The 14,778-nt window shown below is 42.6% G+C and overlaps 1 protein-coding gene across 1 annotated transcript in view; it reads left to right on the forward strand.

Annotated features, from left to right (window-relative positions):
* Positions 1-9,077: 9,077 nt before the first annotated feature.
* Positions 9,078-14,778, forward strand: part of LOC109468853 (mothers against decapentaplegic homolog 6-like) — a 43,357-nt gene continuing 37,656 nt past the window's right edge. The window contains exons 1-3 of the mRNA XM_019767215.1: positions 9,078-10,054; positions 10,966-11,028; positions 12,924-12,992. Coding sequence (XP_019622774.1) covers positions 9,541-10,054; positions 10,966-11,028; positions 12,924-12,992 — 646 coding nt within the window. The 5' untranslated portion in view covers positions 9,078-9,540. The remainder of the gene's footprint in view (positions 10,055-10,965; positions 11,029-12,923; positions 12,993-14,778) is intronic.

Here is a 14,778-nt window from a genome sequence, read left to right on the forward strand (position 1 = left end):
AACCCTCCCCGCTCGGAGTGGAGGGAACACTAGCCTCTACCAGGCTTCGGGAGGCGGCTGGAAAGAGTAGAAATGCGGTTTGATATGTGTACATAAATTCTTGTCTACCTGTTTGTTTGTTTGTTTGTTTGTTTCGCTTACCATTAAACCACCTCGAGGTGCAACACACCAGTTTTGCGTAAAACAGGACGATAACTTCTGAACCATTCACACCGGGATGGTCCCCTGATTTTCTCAATAAGTGTGGTGGGATCTCATGCTCAAGGTGTGTCTCTCCTCAAACACGGGACCCCCAGCTTTACGTCCTATCCGAGAGGACGTCCCTAACCGAAGCTAGGTACTCGAGTGAGGAAATAGCTGCAACAGACTAAGTGAGTAATGAGGATGAATGAAAAAAATTAGTTACGACAGAAAGTTGTTTTTTTTATCCCAACATTTTCATGACTGGACATGGTGACGGCACACTCAGGTTATATCAACTTATTTTATGCCGCCACCAACGCAGAGGACAAATACGGAACAGGAAAATACTCATTTTCACCTGAGTTAAATTAAGTAAGGAAAGTCGTGTAAAGTGCCTTTCCCAAGGGCACAAGATCGTTAGCACGTCAGGACTCGAACCCGGGACCTCTTGGTTCCGAGTCGAGCACTCTGCCGCTACGCCACACGACCCCATACGATCCCACAGAAAGTTGTTATCACAAGTTGCGCAGCAGTACTCCAAGTTTGCCATGAATAAAAGTCTTTCGACGACAATGAAATAATCAGCTTATCAATTTTCATCGCAGTATTCTAATGGCTGCGTACATTGATATTAATAACCAAATCTAATTTTACAAAGAACGCGAGTGAAAAGACACCCGGCGCGCTTTAGATAAACTTGATAAGGAAGTTAAAAAAACTGCCATCAATCATATTTTCCTACTTATATTTTCCGGAGAGGAAATGAGGAAGAAATGTCGACAACAACAACTGGATTATAAAGTTTTTCCCCCGCGCGTACTTTGCAGAAATGAGCGATCTATTTTCGTTATCACCTACTTTTCCGAGCTGACAATTAGTAGCTAATTGCGTTAGGAGAAATGGTAGAGGCGTCAGGCGAGGTGCCGCGTTGAGTAAACTTGATAAACATGAAAATATGGCTCGTTTGTCATATTTTCATGGCTCCGGAATTTAATCATACGGAGGTATAGGTGAGAAAGATCACTCGGAAAAGAGCCCGCAAACGCTGTTTCTTGAAAACACATTAGCGAGGTGTTTCGGATTAAAACCCTAATGTGAAAGTCGTATCTTTCTTTATGATTAATGACCAGGTCTTCATCAATTTGTTCGAGTTGTACGACCTTTCGTATGTCTGTCTAGTTTGCGGCAGCCCTACATGTAGCCTCTACCAGGCTTTAGAAGCCTGGTAGAGGGCTTTTGGGGGTCTTCAGGGTCTTTGGGCTCTTTTATGTGTATTTTCTGATTGCATATAGACAACATAGCTGGCCTGGTTGAATTACCCCCGTTTTTTTAGAACTGGGCTAATCAGAAAAGAGCCGAAGACCACCAAACCCCCAGTTCTATAAGCCTGCTACGGAGGCTAAGTATCGCCGCCCCAGCTAGCCTTCGCGTGCAAACTTACTACAACACTGAGCCGACGATCTAAACCATACCTACACACAAGTTCACCAACATACACGTCATCACTGGGGAGCTGGAAAACTAGCGTAAACAACACCTCCGCACTCCACACATTCTCTCATAATCAAGTTCAGGGGTGCCAGATTATAAAGTGCAATTTTACGGAATACAGTGCAATTTTACGGAATACAGTGCAATTTTACGGAATACAGTGCTATTTAGTAGTAGACCTCTATGCAGTGCAATTTTACTAGTAAATTTTACTAGTAAAATTGCAGTGTATATTAATACGATTGCACTGTATTCCGTAAAATTGCACTCTATACTAATACGATTGTACTGTATTCCGTAAAATTGCACTGTATACTCTGGCACCCCTGAAGTTAGAATTTTTTTTTTTTTGCAGTATCTTTCTTAACGTGACAGCGATAGACATGTTCGGTTGCTAAAAATACTAGAAAAATTGGTGAATAATTTCTCAGCTCTGATCCTCAGACAAGTCGTTAAGTCTATAGTATCGGGCCAATCTCTGTCGCTTTTCCAGCAACAGAATATTCTGGTGGAGGCTACGTCAATGGGCAAAGTACATATCTATGTAACAGCAAACCAAGATATTTTTACAAACGTAAACAAACATAACGTACCAACAGGAATGTACTGAGCTAATATCAAAAGTTCTTGCGTCATAGTACACTGATAAACTACCATGATGACAGACTTTAAGTTTTTTTTATTTTCTAGGAAATTATTAACCTTATACCTATATTTCTGCTTAATTTTATTTAACTTAATTTTTTAAGACAGAGGAAGACAAAGGATCCCACTTTTTCTGTAATTTGTGGGTTTTCGGATGCTAAGAGGAGAGTAGTTTTCATTTGTTAGGAAATTATTGACCTTATACCTAGCCAATTATTAATTATATTTCTGCATAATTTTATAATCCATAACCCCTTAAGCAGGCCTGCTAGAGGCTAACGTTATACTCAACAAGCAGAGGTTGTGGGGGAATTATCGTTAGCATTTTATATATGGCCGGGTTTTTTTTTGTCTCTACCCCCACCAACCCCGGTCTGTGGCCGGCGACCTTCTCTGGCTAATGGGTACTGCCTGACCAATTTGATACTGCCATTTTGCCACCGAAAGGGATCTGCATAGAGATAAATTGTTAGAGTCCTGTGGAGGTAAAAACTAGAATGTCAAGTAGACCACTTGTCGTGTGCCCCCCTCCCCACCTTTCCCAACCCTCAGTCTCAATTCTCTCGTGCCGCTTTTGTTGATATGTTCAGTGCCGGAAGGTCTGAAGTGTACGTAGGACCGACATTCCTTTCTCCAAGGCTTGTGTTTTAGTGTAAACATCGAGAAGGCAGTCTCGGTGGCGCTGCAGCATTGAACGCGCTTCCTTGTCAAAACTTCCTGTAGGAGTTGTGATATCAACATTTTCCCCACTCCAGTTTAATACGGTATTTCCTTATTCTGTGGCATTGTCGATGGTTAGAAATAGTTAAGAATTATTACGATTATTATTTAAAAATCTTATCACTGGCTTGGAATGGACCCTAACATTTTATATTTTGTAGATTGATACTTGATATTACTTTTCTTATTTTCTGTAGTGAGTTGTGATACCAACATTTTCACGCAAATTTCCCCACCCCAGTTCAATACGGTATTTCCTTATTCTGTGGCATTGTCGATGGTTAGAAATAGTTAAGACTTATTACGATTATTTTCTAAAAATCTTATCACTGGCTTGGAATGGACCCTAACATTTTATATTTTGTAGATTGATACTTGATATTACTTTTCTTATTTTCTGTAGTGAGTTGTGATACCAACATTTTCACGCAAATTTTCCCCAGTTCAATACGGTATTTCCTTATTCTGTGGCATTGTCGATGGTTAGAAATAGTTTTAAGTATTATTACGATTATTATCTAAAACTCTTATCACTGGCTTGGATCATGGAATTGACCCTAACATTTTATATTTCGTAGATTGATACTTTATATTACTTTGCTTATTTTCTGAGTACTTCGTCCTCTATTTGTTTGTTAACTTTCCTTCTGCTGTTTTGGGGGTAGGGTGAGACTGCAACATAGATATGAGCGACCAAATATTTGACAGACCGCTCAGCGAATGTTACATAAAGAAGGATTTATTCCTTTTACCGTTTAGTGAGTGTTTCTGTCCTTATAGTCATACTTTTGCATCATACTCCAATTATAAAACCGAAAGTTACAAATTTAAAAAAAAATATATTTTGCTCAACAATCTGTATCTGTATAGCCGGTATAACCGCCTTTCGGCGTAAGACACTAGCTTCGCAGGCACGCGGCGCGGCGGCAGCTGGCTATATTACACCGATCGACTTGTGAGTGAACAATGGCCGTCTAGTAGAAAGGGGGGGGGGGCTATTAAGGTGACAGCAATTAAAAGGTAAACTCCAAGCAATTCCGGTCGCTCAATAGTGACGGTTCAATGGGAGAAGGGGTCCTTAGAATGGACCAATCAGAGGCGATCCACTTGTCTGCTGGTTGTGTAGCCGAAAGGTCAGTCGGGTAACCATCACGAGTCCTCGGCAAGCACTCCACGGCGTCAGCCTTATCTTCAAACTACCGGCTATTGTTGGCGGGAGTCGTGCAAAGTACATGCGCCACCGTTTCGACGAGTTTAGCCTCCTCCAGGCTTCAGGGCGGGCTGGAATGTTGATACAGCGTTTCGAAGAGTTTTGACGCGTTCTTTTAATTGATAGCCGGCCACAGTGATAGCCGGTCATCCTACAACCAGCCGCGAGAGAAGGTTCCATTCCGCCCATGGCCGGCTATTGAAAGAACTCTTCAAAACGCTGTATCAAAATTTCCACCCGCCCCGGAGCCTGCACAGGAGGCTAGGACGAGTTTTCTCAGGGGAAGGGCCGCCGTTATTTTTAAAGGCATCCAATGGGATTTCAGAGCAACACAACTGGAAATATTCTGAACAATACAATCTTTGATTGGCATTTCATATTTGGGGCTTTTAAACTGCAGAAACAAGCCCCAAGATGAGTCCTTTATTTTGTGGATGGTATCCTAAAAATCGCTCTGGGTCCTTCCAGTAACAATTTTCCAGCTACGCAGCTCTTGCTTGTGGAATACGTTGGCTCTTTTGCAGCACCGAAATGATTCGGAAACAATTATTACCAGAGATACGCCGTTTTGATACGACGAAATGGGCCGTGCAGGTCCAGAGTATATCAAATAGAAGGGTATCTAGATATGGCTGCAAGTGACGCCGTGTTGTCCCAGTAGCAAATAGTGACAAGTGCACTTGTGCGCCACAACAAGGGCGGATGACGTCAAACAGTTCAGTAGAGAATTACGACTTTGGCCGTGGACCAAAGTGGATGTTATTTTGCTGGCGTAATGGCCCAGACCGTTTGGTTCTTATCTGGTAGATTCTGTATTTGCTGTAATGTGAATGTAAATTTCAGGACAGAGCGCTGCGTTGGGAGAGGTTTCAACCGCTAGATGTCGCTTTTTCAAGTTCATATATAAGGTACGAAACTCAAGCTTGTCACAAAGCTGGTATAGATAAATTGGCCGAATATTATTGATGGATTATACGGATTGTGTGTGCGTTTATGTTTGTGTGTGTGTGTGTGCTGTTTGTGTGTGTACTGATGTACTGTGTATGTATGTGTGTGTTTGTTTGTGTGTGTGTGTGTGTGTTTGTTTGTGTGTGTGTGTGTGTGTGTGTGTTTGTGTGTTTGTGTGTGTGTGGTGTATCATACGGTGTGTGTGTGCTGTGTATATGTGGTGTGTGTGTCACACTGTGTGTGCGTATTTGTGTGTGTGTGTCTGTGCGTGCGTACATATATACGCGCGCGCGTGTGCGTGCGTGTGTGTGTGTGCGAGTTTGTGTCTGTGTATGTGTCGTGTATGTGTGTGCCTGTGTCTGTGTGCGTGCGTGTCTTTATCCCATGTTTTGAGCATACCATGGTCATGATGTTTGCATGGCAGCTAGCCAGTTGCTGTGCCCAGGAAGAAGTGATATAAGTCCTTCCCCCAGCCGGCCGCCATCCCGTCTGTATAATTACAATATCGCCGATACCGAAGAAGGAAAACGGAGGCGAAACTGGAGACACACGGGCAGACAAATTGTCGCAGTGTCGTCTCCGGTGTCAGCACAGGGCCGACACAGTCGGCGAAAGATTGTCTTGTCTCTTGCAAGTATCGAATTTGCCATCAAAGTCAACCCTGACTGCGTCGGACCGACCTTCCAGTGCACATGAATTAGGGAGAGTCCACTAGAAGCACGGGGTGGTGGAAGGTTAGTCTCCACCAGACTTCTTTTGCGGGCTGAATAAATCGGCCAAATGGAGCTTCTCTGGCCGGCTACCTTCTCTTGTCAATTAATACCCTTTTAGGCCAATTTCTACGATTTATTCAGCTCGCAAAAGAAGTCTGGTGGAGACTAGTGGAAGGTAGCCTCTACCAGGCTTCAGAAGCGGCTGGAAAAAAGTACATATTAGCGAAGCTTACGGCTTCCAAGAGCATGTTACCTATTTAGCCAATTTCTCCTTTTTTAGTCGCCTCTGAAGCCTGGTAGAGGCTAAGTGGGAGGGATTGTTAAAAAGCAAAGAAGGCAAGTAGAATTGAAATCAAGGATGCGACGTAGCCTTGCGATCCAGGGAGTGGTTTGGGTCGATTAGTAATATCAAGTATATGTTATAAAGTAACAACAACAACATATAACACGAACAAAACCTCTTCTTGGAGTGTTCCTACACAGTTAGTAGTAATATGTAGGTCGGAGGTACCTCAAGATCCGGGTGGTGCAGGGTGGTGGCTCATTGATATGCAAATGCACCACTATATGTATATATACATATCTCGACAAAAACGTGTTGCTCCGGAGTAAAATATTACTCCGGAATAAGTATTACTCCGTAAGATATCACTCCGGAGTAAATGTTACTCCGTTTTGGAGTCAAATTTTTACTCCGGAGTAAGTTTATTTGTAGCAAGAGATGATGATGATCATCATCATCATCATGCTCATCATCATTATCATGATCATGATCATCATCATGATCATGATGATCATCACCTCATCATGATCATCATCATCATGATCATCATCATCATGATCATCATAATCATCCTCATCATAATCATCCTCATCATCATGATCATCATGATCATGATCATGATCATCATCATCATGTTCATAATGATCATGATCATCCTCATCATGATCATCATCATCATGATCATCATCATCGTCATCATGATCATCATCATCATCATCATAATGATCATCATCATCATCATCATGATCATCATGATCATCATCTTATCCGGGGGCATGATGATGATGATGATCATGATGGTGATGATGATCATGATGATCGGCTCCTTAGGTGGTGCATTTGCATATCAATGAGGCACCACCCGGATCTTGAGGTACCTCCGACTTACATATTACTACTACAGTTCCTTCCATGTGTCTGCAGCTATAAAATTGGATACAAACTCTAGCTGCGGCCCAGAAATAAATTGTGAAATACGTAAAAGAATTTAGAAAGGAAAAAAAAATGATCACAATCTTTGCATGCTGGTGTACAATTTTCTTTATTAATTTTATCATTCGTGTGTTAGAAACAGTGTCCAGTTAGCATTACTCAATAAAAACGCAGGCTTTATGCGATATTGCATAAATGATATTTACCGTTATTTTAGTAAGAATACGCAGCCTTGGCGAAGCCTGCGCGGAGGCTAATATCAACTTCAGCAAATGATATTAATGGTACGAAATTGGTTGATTCCGTTGTCGAGTAATTGAAAATCACCCACATTTCTATTAGCTGACGAAGGATTTACTCGGAGACTAGTGGAAAATGAAAGACTTAGGTTTTGACAGATCGTTTCTTTGGATGACTTTAGCTGGAAATTAATATATATAGTCCTCTAGGGTAGCGTCGGAAGCCGCGACAATATCTGTTTCGATAAATTTGTCAAAGCGGAGCCCGTTTCCTCAGGCGGCGTTCGCAGACGACAATCAGTGCGTCTTGGCGACAAGTTCCCGCCAAAACGATTTGTCTAAATTTCTTCAGATTCACATCTTTTTGTTTCACAACACATTTGTCATATAGTAGATATACACTTTTCTTTCCTGCTCATTTATTGGGCGTGCATGCGGAGAAGCACCCTTCGTTGCCATGGTAACGGAACGCAAGCGAACGTGCGAAAGAAAGAATATTGAGGTAGCGCGTCCAATCGTTGGTACAGGGGTCAGAAATATGTGATCTGGCAGAAATACATGTTTTGGTCATCGGAAACAGACTAGAAGTCAGTTTTAGGCGGTTGGCGGTTACTAGTACTTTTTAAAGCAGATATTAGGAGGGAGTGTGTGTCCGTTTTCTTATATTTTCGGACAACACAATACCAATTCCTTGGGCATGAAAATAATCGGACAAGTAGGAAAAAGTTAAAACATGTCGCCATCATCTGACGTACTAGTAAATAAGTGTTTTCAAGGAATTCTAAATATTAAAAGATGAAATTTTTATTATATTGTGCATATAGGCTAGCCTCTACCAGGCTTCGGGAGGCGGCTGGAAAGAGTGGAAATCGGGCAAATAGAGAGATGACATGCCAGGGGAGTTTGTATGCGGGGAGAAAGCATTTTGCCGCACCCGGATATTTGTGAGTTCTTAAAGCTCTGAATGGTCAAAACTAAAGTTTTTCTGATTTTATAGACTCTTAAAGAGTTTTCCCTGTGCAGGGGGGGGGGTGTTGCGCGGTTCCTAGAACAGCGCTAACGCTGGTTATAAGATTTCATATTTGTGACCACAAGTAGACATTCTTAAAGCTCTAAATGGTCAAACTCAAGTTTTTGCGATTTTATAGATTTTAAAAGGGTTTTCCCCTTACAGAGGGAGTGTAACGCGGTTCCTAGAACAGCGCTAACGCCGGTAATGTGATCTGTTATTTGTGACTAGAATTAGACATTCTAAAAGCTCTAAATGATGAAAACTCAGGTTTTTGCGATTTTATAGATTTTAAAAGGGTTTTCCCTGTGCAGAGGGAGTGTAACGCGACTCCTAGAACAGCGCTAACGCCGGTAATGTGATCTGTTATTTGCGCAACCATCGGAGCTCATTTAAAGCTCAAAATGGTCAAAACTCAAGTTTTTGCGATTTTATAGATTTTAAAAGGGTTTTCCCTGTACCGAGGGAGTGTCGCTAGGTTCCTAGAACAGCGCTAACGCCGGTAATGTGATCTGTTATTTGCGCAACCATCGGAGCTCATTTAAAGCTCTAAATGGTCAAAACTCAAGTTTTTGCGATTTTATAGATTTTAAAAGGGTTTTCCCTGCTCAGAGGGAGTGTAACGCGACTCTTAGAACAGCGCTAACGCCGGTAATGTGATCTGTTATTTGCGCAACCATCGGCGGAGCGCGCCAAAACGTCTAGACGCCGTGCCGCCGCGCTGACCAATGAGCGCGCAGCTCGCCGCCATCAGGACTGGTGCAAATTGGGGCCGTGTTTTCGGTGTCTAGACACTCAACAGCAGTTGCAAGCGGTTCGCGGCCAGCACCTTGGCGGATTCGTGCCTCTTGTAGTCGGATTCGGGCCCAACATCTCTGGATTTTGGCACCCATCGATGCCTTAGGAAGTTGCCTGCCCGGGTCTGTGTCAGTTCTGCGGATTGGCGTTCTCGATCGCGCGCGCGAGCGGAGTTTCTGCGGGGTACCTAGCGGAGACAGAGAGCGAGTCGTCCCCTGCTTGGGTGGGCACCCACCGTGGAAGCGGTCTTGCTCTTTCGACTTGGAAGGTACGGTAGTTTCCTCGGGTTGGACGTCGCCGTGTGGCCGCAGTCGTGCCTCGGATGTCCCTATGCGTGTTGCTCGGGGTGCTGTGGCCCTCCTGACCGCATGTTCCGGTCGCGAAGATCGGGCCTAGTCCGGCGGTTGTGGCGAGCTCGGGTGCAGGTCCGAAGGTCCGCCGATGGGGAGGGCGAGGACGAGTCGAGCGGTTCCGGCTCCGAGATCGGCGGCTCAACTTGCGGCCAGGCCGCCGACTCCGACCCTGCCAGACCGTGCGGCGGTGGAGGCAGACATCCCGACGACGACCCCGAGCTCAAGTCGGTAACTTTCTCGGTCCTGAAAAGGCTGAAGGAGCGGCAACTTGAGTTGCTCGTGCAGGCCGTCGAGTCTAGGGGAGGGCTGGAGTCGGGGTGTGTGCACTTCCCCAGGCCCGACGTAAGAATCGGGCGCAGAACCGTCGCTCCACACGTGCTAACCTGCCTGTTGTGGAGGTGGCCAGACCTACAACAGCCTCACCAACTTAAAACCCTCATTTGCTGCCAAAGTTACGGACAACAAGACGGGGATTCCGGACCTACGGTTTGCTGTAACCCCTACCACTACACAAGACTGTGCGGACCAGGTAACGTTTTGCTCCTTTCTTCAAAACAACACTCTCATCTCTTTCCTCTTCTTTACCCTCCATTCAAAACCCGGTCCAACCTTTGATTTCACAAACAAGCCCCGGGAGAGATTATTGTAACATTCCTGTGCGTGTTGCCGCTTTTGTTGCCGAAGTTTGCCACAGTTTTGGCGTACTTTTCCGAAGTTTGCTCCAACTTGTAATGATAGATGTGCTGCAGCCAAAACATTGGGCTACACGCTGGGGGCACCGCACACCGCTGAACCGTGGACATCCCTTATTGATCTGAATATGGAAATATGACGACTAATTATCAGCTTTTTTGTAGTTTGCTACACCGTCATTGATCCATTCATTTTCGCCACAAAGTAAATGTAACAAAAGTAGCGTTTTCGTGTCGCAAAAGGGGGGAAAAGTTGTTGCTTTGCAGAGAAAGAAAGGGGAAAAGTTGGGAAGGCTCCTCCCCCGCCCGTAACCGAATCTTAGCGGCCCCATTTTAGCGTGCAGTGCTATCATACCGTGCTGATTAGATTAGGGCCAAACATTACCGATTCCTTTACATTTCTCTGCCTCTTGCGATCCCCAAAACGAGCCAATCTACCCTCAAAGCGAGCTGAAATTGATCGAAAGAAGAGGTTTTTGTAGAGCCCGTTGTGTGAGGGAGAGTTTAGTGTGGTTGTGCGTTGTTTTGCTTGCCTGGACGGGCCGGGTAATTAGAATATGAAAGCCGCGTCTGAAGATGCGAATTGGCGATGCCCGGACCTGGCTGGCGCCAGCAAGCCCGGCCCTTATCATGCCCCCGCGACAGCTAGCAATTAACGCGGCCGCGAAGCTAAAAAAAAGGACAGAACTCTCCACAGCCCTACACAACATCTTTACCAAACGTTTTCTGTCGCTTCTTGTTCTTACAGAGAGTCCGCCGCCGCCGTATTCAAGATATCCGTTGGAAAGACTCAGGACACTCAGTCCAGAAGGTTGGTGGAGAAAGAATTTGCTGCTGACTTTTTTTTTGTTGGTTGGAAAATTGACGAGACTTGATCGTGTGAACGACAAAATCCAGACAACCAAACCAAACGCTAATACTTCGAATACTTGCCTAGTCGGCCTGTCTAAAACCTACACTTGTTTACCATCAACTTTTAAAAACTAGTTTTCGTGCTAAAACGTAGAGAAAAAATGCAGGGAAAGGGGTTGAGTGTTGTTTTTGCCTAAGTATGACATCAAATCCCATAATTAAACAGAGATGGTTTTTATCAATTTAGATAATCTCTCAGACACTGTCTGTGGTTTTCTAAACAACCATGTGTATTGCAAGCTGGAGCCAAAACTCAAACAAAAGAATTTTGCAAACTCATTTCAGATCTAGAAAAGCAGATTTTGTGAAAAATAAGTGTGTCCTAGCGGTAAGAACTTGTGCTGGTATGAACTTTGTGAGTGTTCAACTTTTGGTCGAATGCCAAGATTTGGTTTGGCAACTTTGCCAAGAAATCTTTAACAAGTGGAAGAAAAACAAAGCCAATTGTTGCATGTGCAAAACGAAGAATCCAGACTCAGCTAAAACTTTGTCAAAATCCTTCGCTGAAACCTTAACACCATTTTTTCGGATGTGTATTGGGACAAGTTTTGTTGTCTGTTCTGCAACACTAAAAACAACAAAACATCAACAATAAAAAAGAATCCATAACAGTTTTTTTTAGCAAAAACTGGTGTAGTATAATCATGGAGGTAAAAGAGAGAATCTCATTTTTCTACCTCCATGGTATAATAGATAGTACACAAATTGAATACTGAAAAAAATTTTGTTCAATTTGGTATAGTTTCTGGAAAAATTACTGTTTATATTTTGATAATTTAAATTTAGTTCTAGAAACTTTGTAGTTTAACACCTCTACTTACCAAAAAAAGTTTATGAATGTTCTGATATTTAATTTTTAACTTCTTCAAAAGTAACTTAAAAAGTGATAGTTTTTCTACTTTGTAAATGAAGAAGGAAAATGCATATCCATTTAAGTATGGTGAAGTAGCCAAAATGCACAGCATCTTTCAAACCCTACCCACAAATGAAAAATTAGACAATCGTTGTTTGTACATTTGTTTTAATTTACTTTGTTCACAAACCTACCAACCCATGTGAACCCTAGCCACCTTCCAAGACACCTTGGCAGAGGTAAGAATGTTTTGAAGCACCTAAAACAACCAAGGAGTCTTGTTGGAAGACCTTGGTTTTGGGGTCAGGGTTTGTTAGGTTGAAGAATGACCTTTGCACCATTTAGCAAGTTAATGTATGCTAATCGTTGGGCCTGGCCAACCATAGAAAATGTGGGGTGTACCCTGGTCACATATTTATCAAATTTGTGTTACAGTCTGTGGTTTAGGCCACACCAATTTAATTTACTGGTTTACGGTTTGAAAAACATAATGCTGACAGCTGGAAGTGGAAATACCATGTGCATATGCAGGTTACTTCAGGTAAAATATTGGAGCTGTGCAGGTATTTCTGATGTCTACCTGCACCTAACCACTGGTCCATGTACTGGGTATATGCAGGTTAGTGCAGGTAAAATTGGAGCTGTGCAGGTATTTCTGACGTCTACCTGCACCTAACCTGTACTGGTCCATGTACTGGGTATATGCAGGTCGGTTACTAACTTTAGTGCAGGTAAAATTGGGGCTGTGCAGGTATTTCTGATGTCTACCTGCACCTAACCTGCACTGGTCCATGGGTTTATATGTACATTTTAGATTTTTATTTTGCTGTATTGACTGTTAGTGTTAGCTCCTATGAAGTATCAAAAAGCATAAAACAAAGTTGTGGCTGTCGTGTTGTCATTATTTAATAATTATAACATGTTTTCTTGTGTTTTTGCAGAATCCGTAAATTCTAGTACAGAAACTGGTGCCTCACCGTCCCTCTACCCCCCTCCCCCTTCAACTTCCGGTAAGTTCACGTTTTTTCTTCTGAAAATCTTTAAGAAACATTTTTTTTCAGAGTTGAATTGGGTTACAACTTATCCCAATGGAGGCTGCTCTGAAGTTTCTTTGTGTGTGAAAGAAGAAAGTTTTTCTTCAGAAGTTGTACATGCTTCCAGTCAGCGGCAAATTTCCTAAGATAGTTTGATAACATATTGGATTCGTGGCTTATACCTGTTCTAGTTTTGTCCTGACTAAAACATGTAGACCTCTTAGGAAGTCTAGTTTGGTTTAGGGGTTTGGTGTCTCACTCTTAGCTTTTACTATTGGTACTATTTGCAAGGAGTCAGAGAAAACCAAGTTTAGGATGTGTAAAATTATTTGTGGCCATAAGATTCTTGTTATTTTTCTGGTTATGTTGGCTAGTCCATGCAAGCAAGAGAAACAAATGTATGGAAAGAAGTCCTTGTCTGAATTGTCAAGTTTGGATTTATTAGCACTGTACTATAGTCAACAGGTTACAATATACACAAGGCTTTTTTTTCACACATTTGACAGAGTATGCTTCTCACCAAATTGATGGTGTCTTTATTATAAGTTTATTTCAATCATACATAGTCATAATTTGCAAGCAATAATTGTTACACTTAGGGAAGCCACATTACCAGTGTCTTTTTCCTGTGAGTTCAGATGCCCAGTGCTAGAGCTAACATTGTGGTTTGTGTCGCTCACCACACACACACACACACACACAACATACCGTCCCACTATCCCACATTTTACACTATCCTGCCAACAACTACCCCTGTGTCAAACTGTCATTGCAAGATTTCGCTCCAAGCCTGGTAAATTAAAAATAATTTCTAGACTGACTTTAAGATTAGCTGGAAAGATTTTCCGGACAGTTTTCTTGGCGTTCCTTTGTGGAAATTACGGAATTTATTTCCGTCGGCTGAAATTCAAAACTCTAGTTGTAAGATATTCAGCAAGTTTTTTAGATGTCTTGCTCTTGTGAGTTAAGGAATTGTCTATAAAATAGCAACTTTAAGACTATATTTAAATGAAATAGCAACTTGAAGACTATATTTAATTTGCTCTCCCAGAATTTCTTAGTTGTAGTTAAGATAGTCTTGAGTTTCTTGGATATCTAGCTCTTGATAGTTTAGGAATTTACTATAAAATGGTTCCTTGAACGTAAGACTATATTTCAAATGTCTTAGTAGACTTCCATAGCTCTAGATGTAACCAGGAGATATTCAGTTTCTTGGCTGTTGTGAGTTAAGAAATTTTCTATAAAATGGTTCCTTGAAGAAGACAATATTTCAAATGTCTTAGTAGACTTCCAAGGAGATATTCAGCCAGTTTCTTGGCTCTTGTGGGTTAAGGAATTGTCGGGAGAAAGGCTCCTTGAAGACTGTGTTATAGATGTCTTGCGCAGCCCTAGTTATAACAGGGGACTCAATCACTGGGATTGTTCGATCAATTCTGACCTAACCAAATTATCCCGAAATGCTCCCAGGCATTAAGGGTTGTCGCAACACGTGCTGTGGGAGGTTTCACCAAACCCCGCATGCCCAAATACGACATTTCTCTTCCCGTATCGCTATTGTCATTTACATTTGTCAAAACTGCTGGGGTGGAAAGCGCCCGGGAATGTCAAGTGCCCGGAAACGGAGAAAAAGCCTTGAAGAATTGAGGGCGAGTTTCTTCAAGACCTTTCCAGGGAAGAGGGTTTCTGTGGTTGTCAGAAAAACATATTTTCCTGGAGATTTTGGCCCATGTTTAGAATGCTAACAGGAGGCTGTTATAGTTGA

The sequence above is a fragment of the Branchiostoma belcheri genome, unplaced genomic scaffold (genome assembly GCF_001625305.1).
Source record: "Branchiostoma belcheri isolate BF01 breed outbred unplaced genomic scaffold, Haploidv18h27 scaffold2, whole genome shotgun sequence".
NCBI lineage: Eukaryota > Metazoa > Chordata > Leptocardii > Amphioxiformes > Branchiostomatidae > Branchiostoma > Branchiostoma belcheri.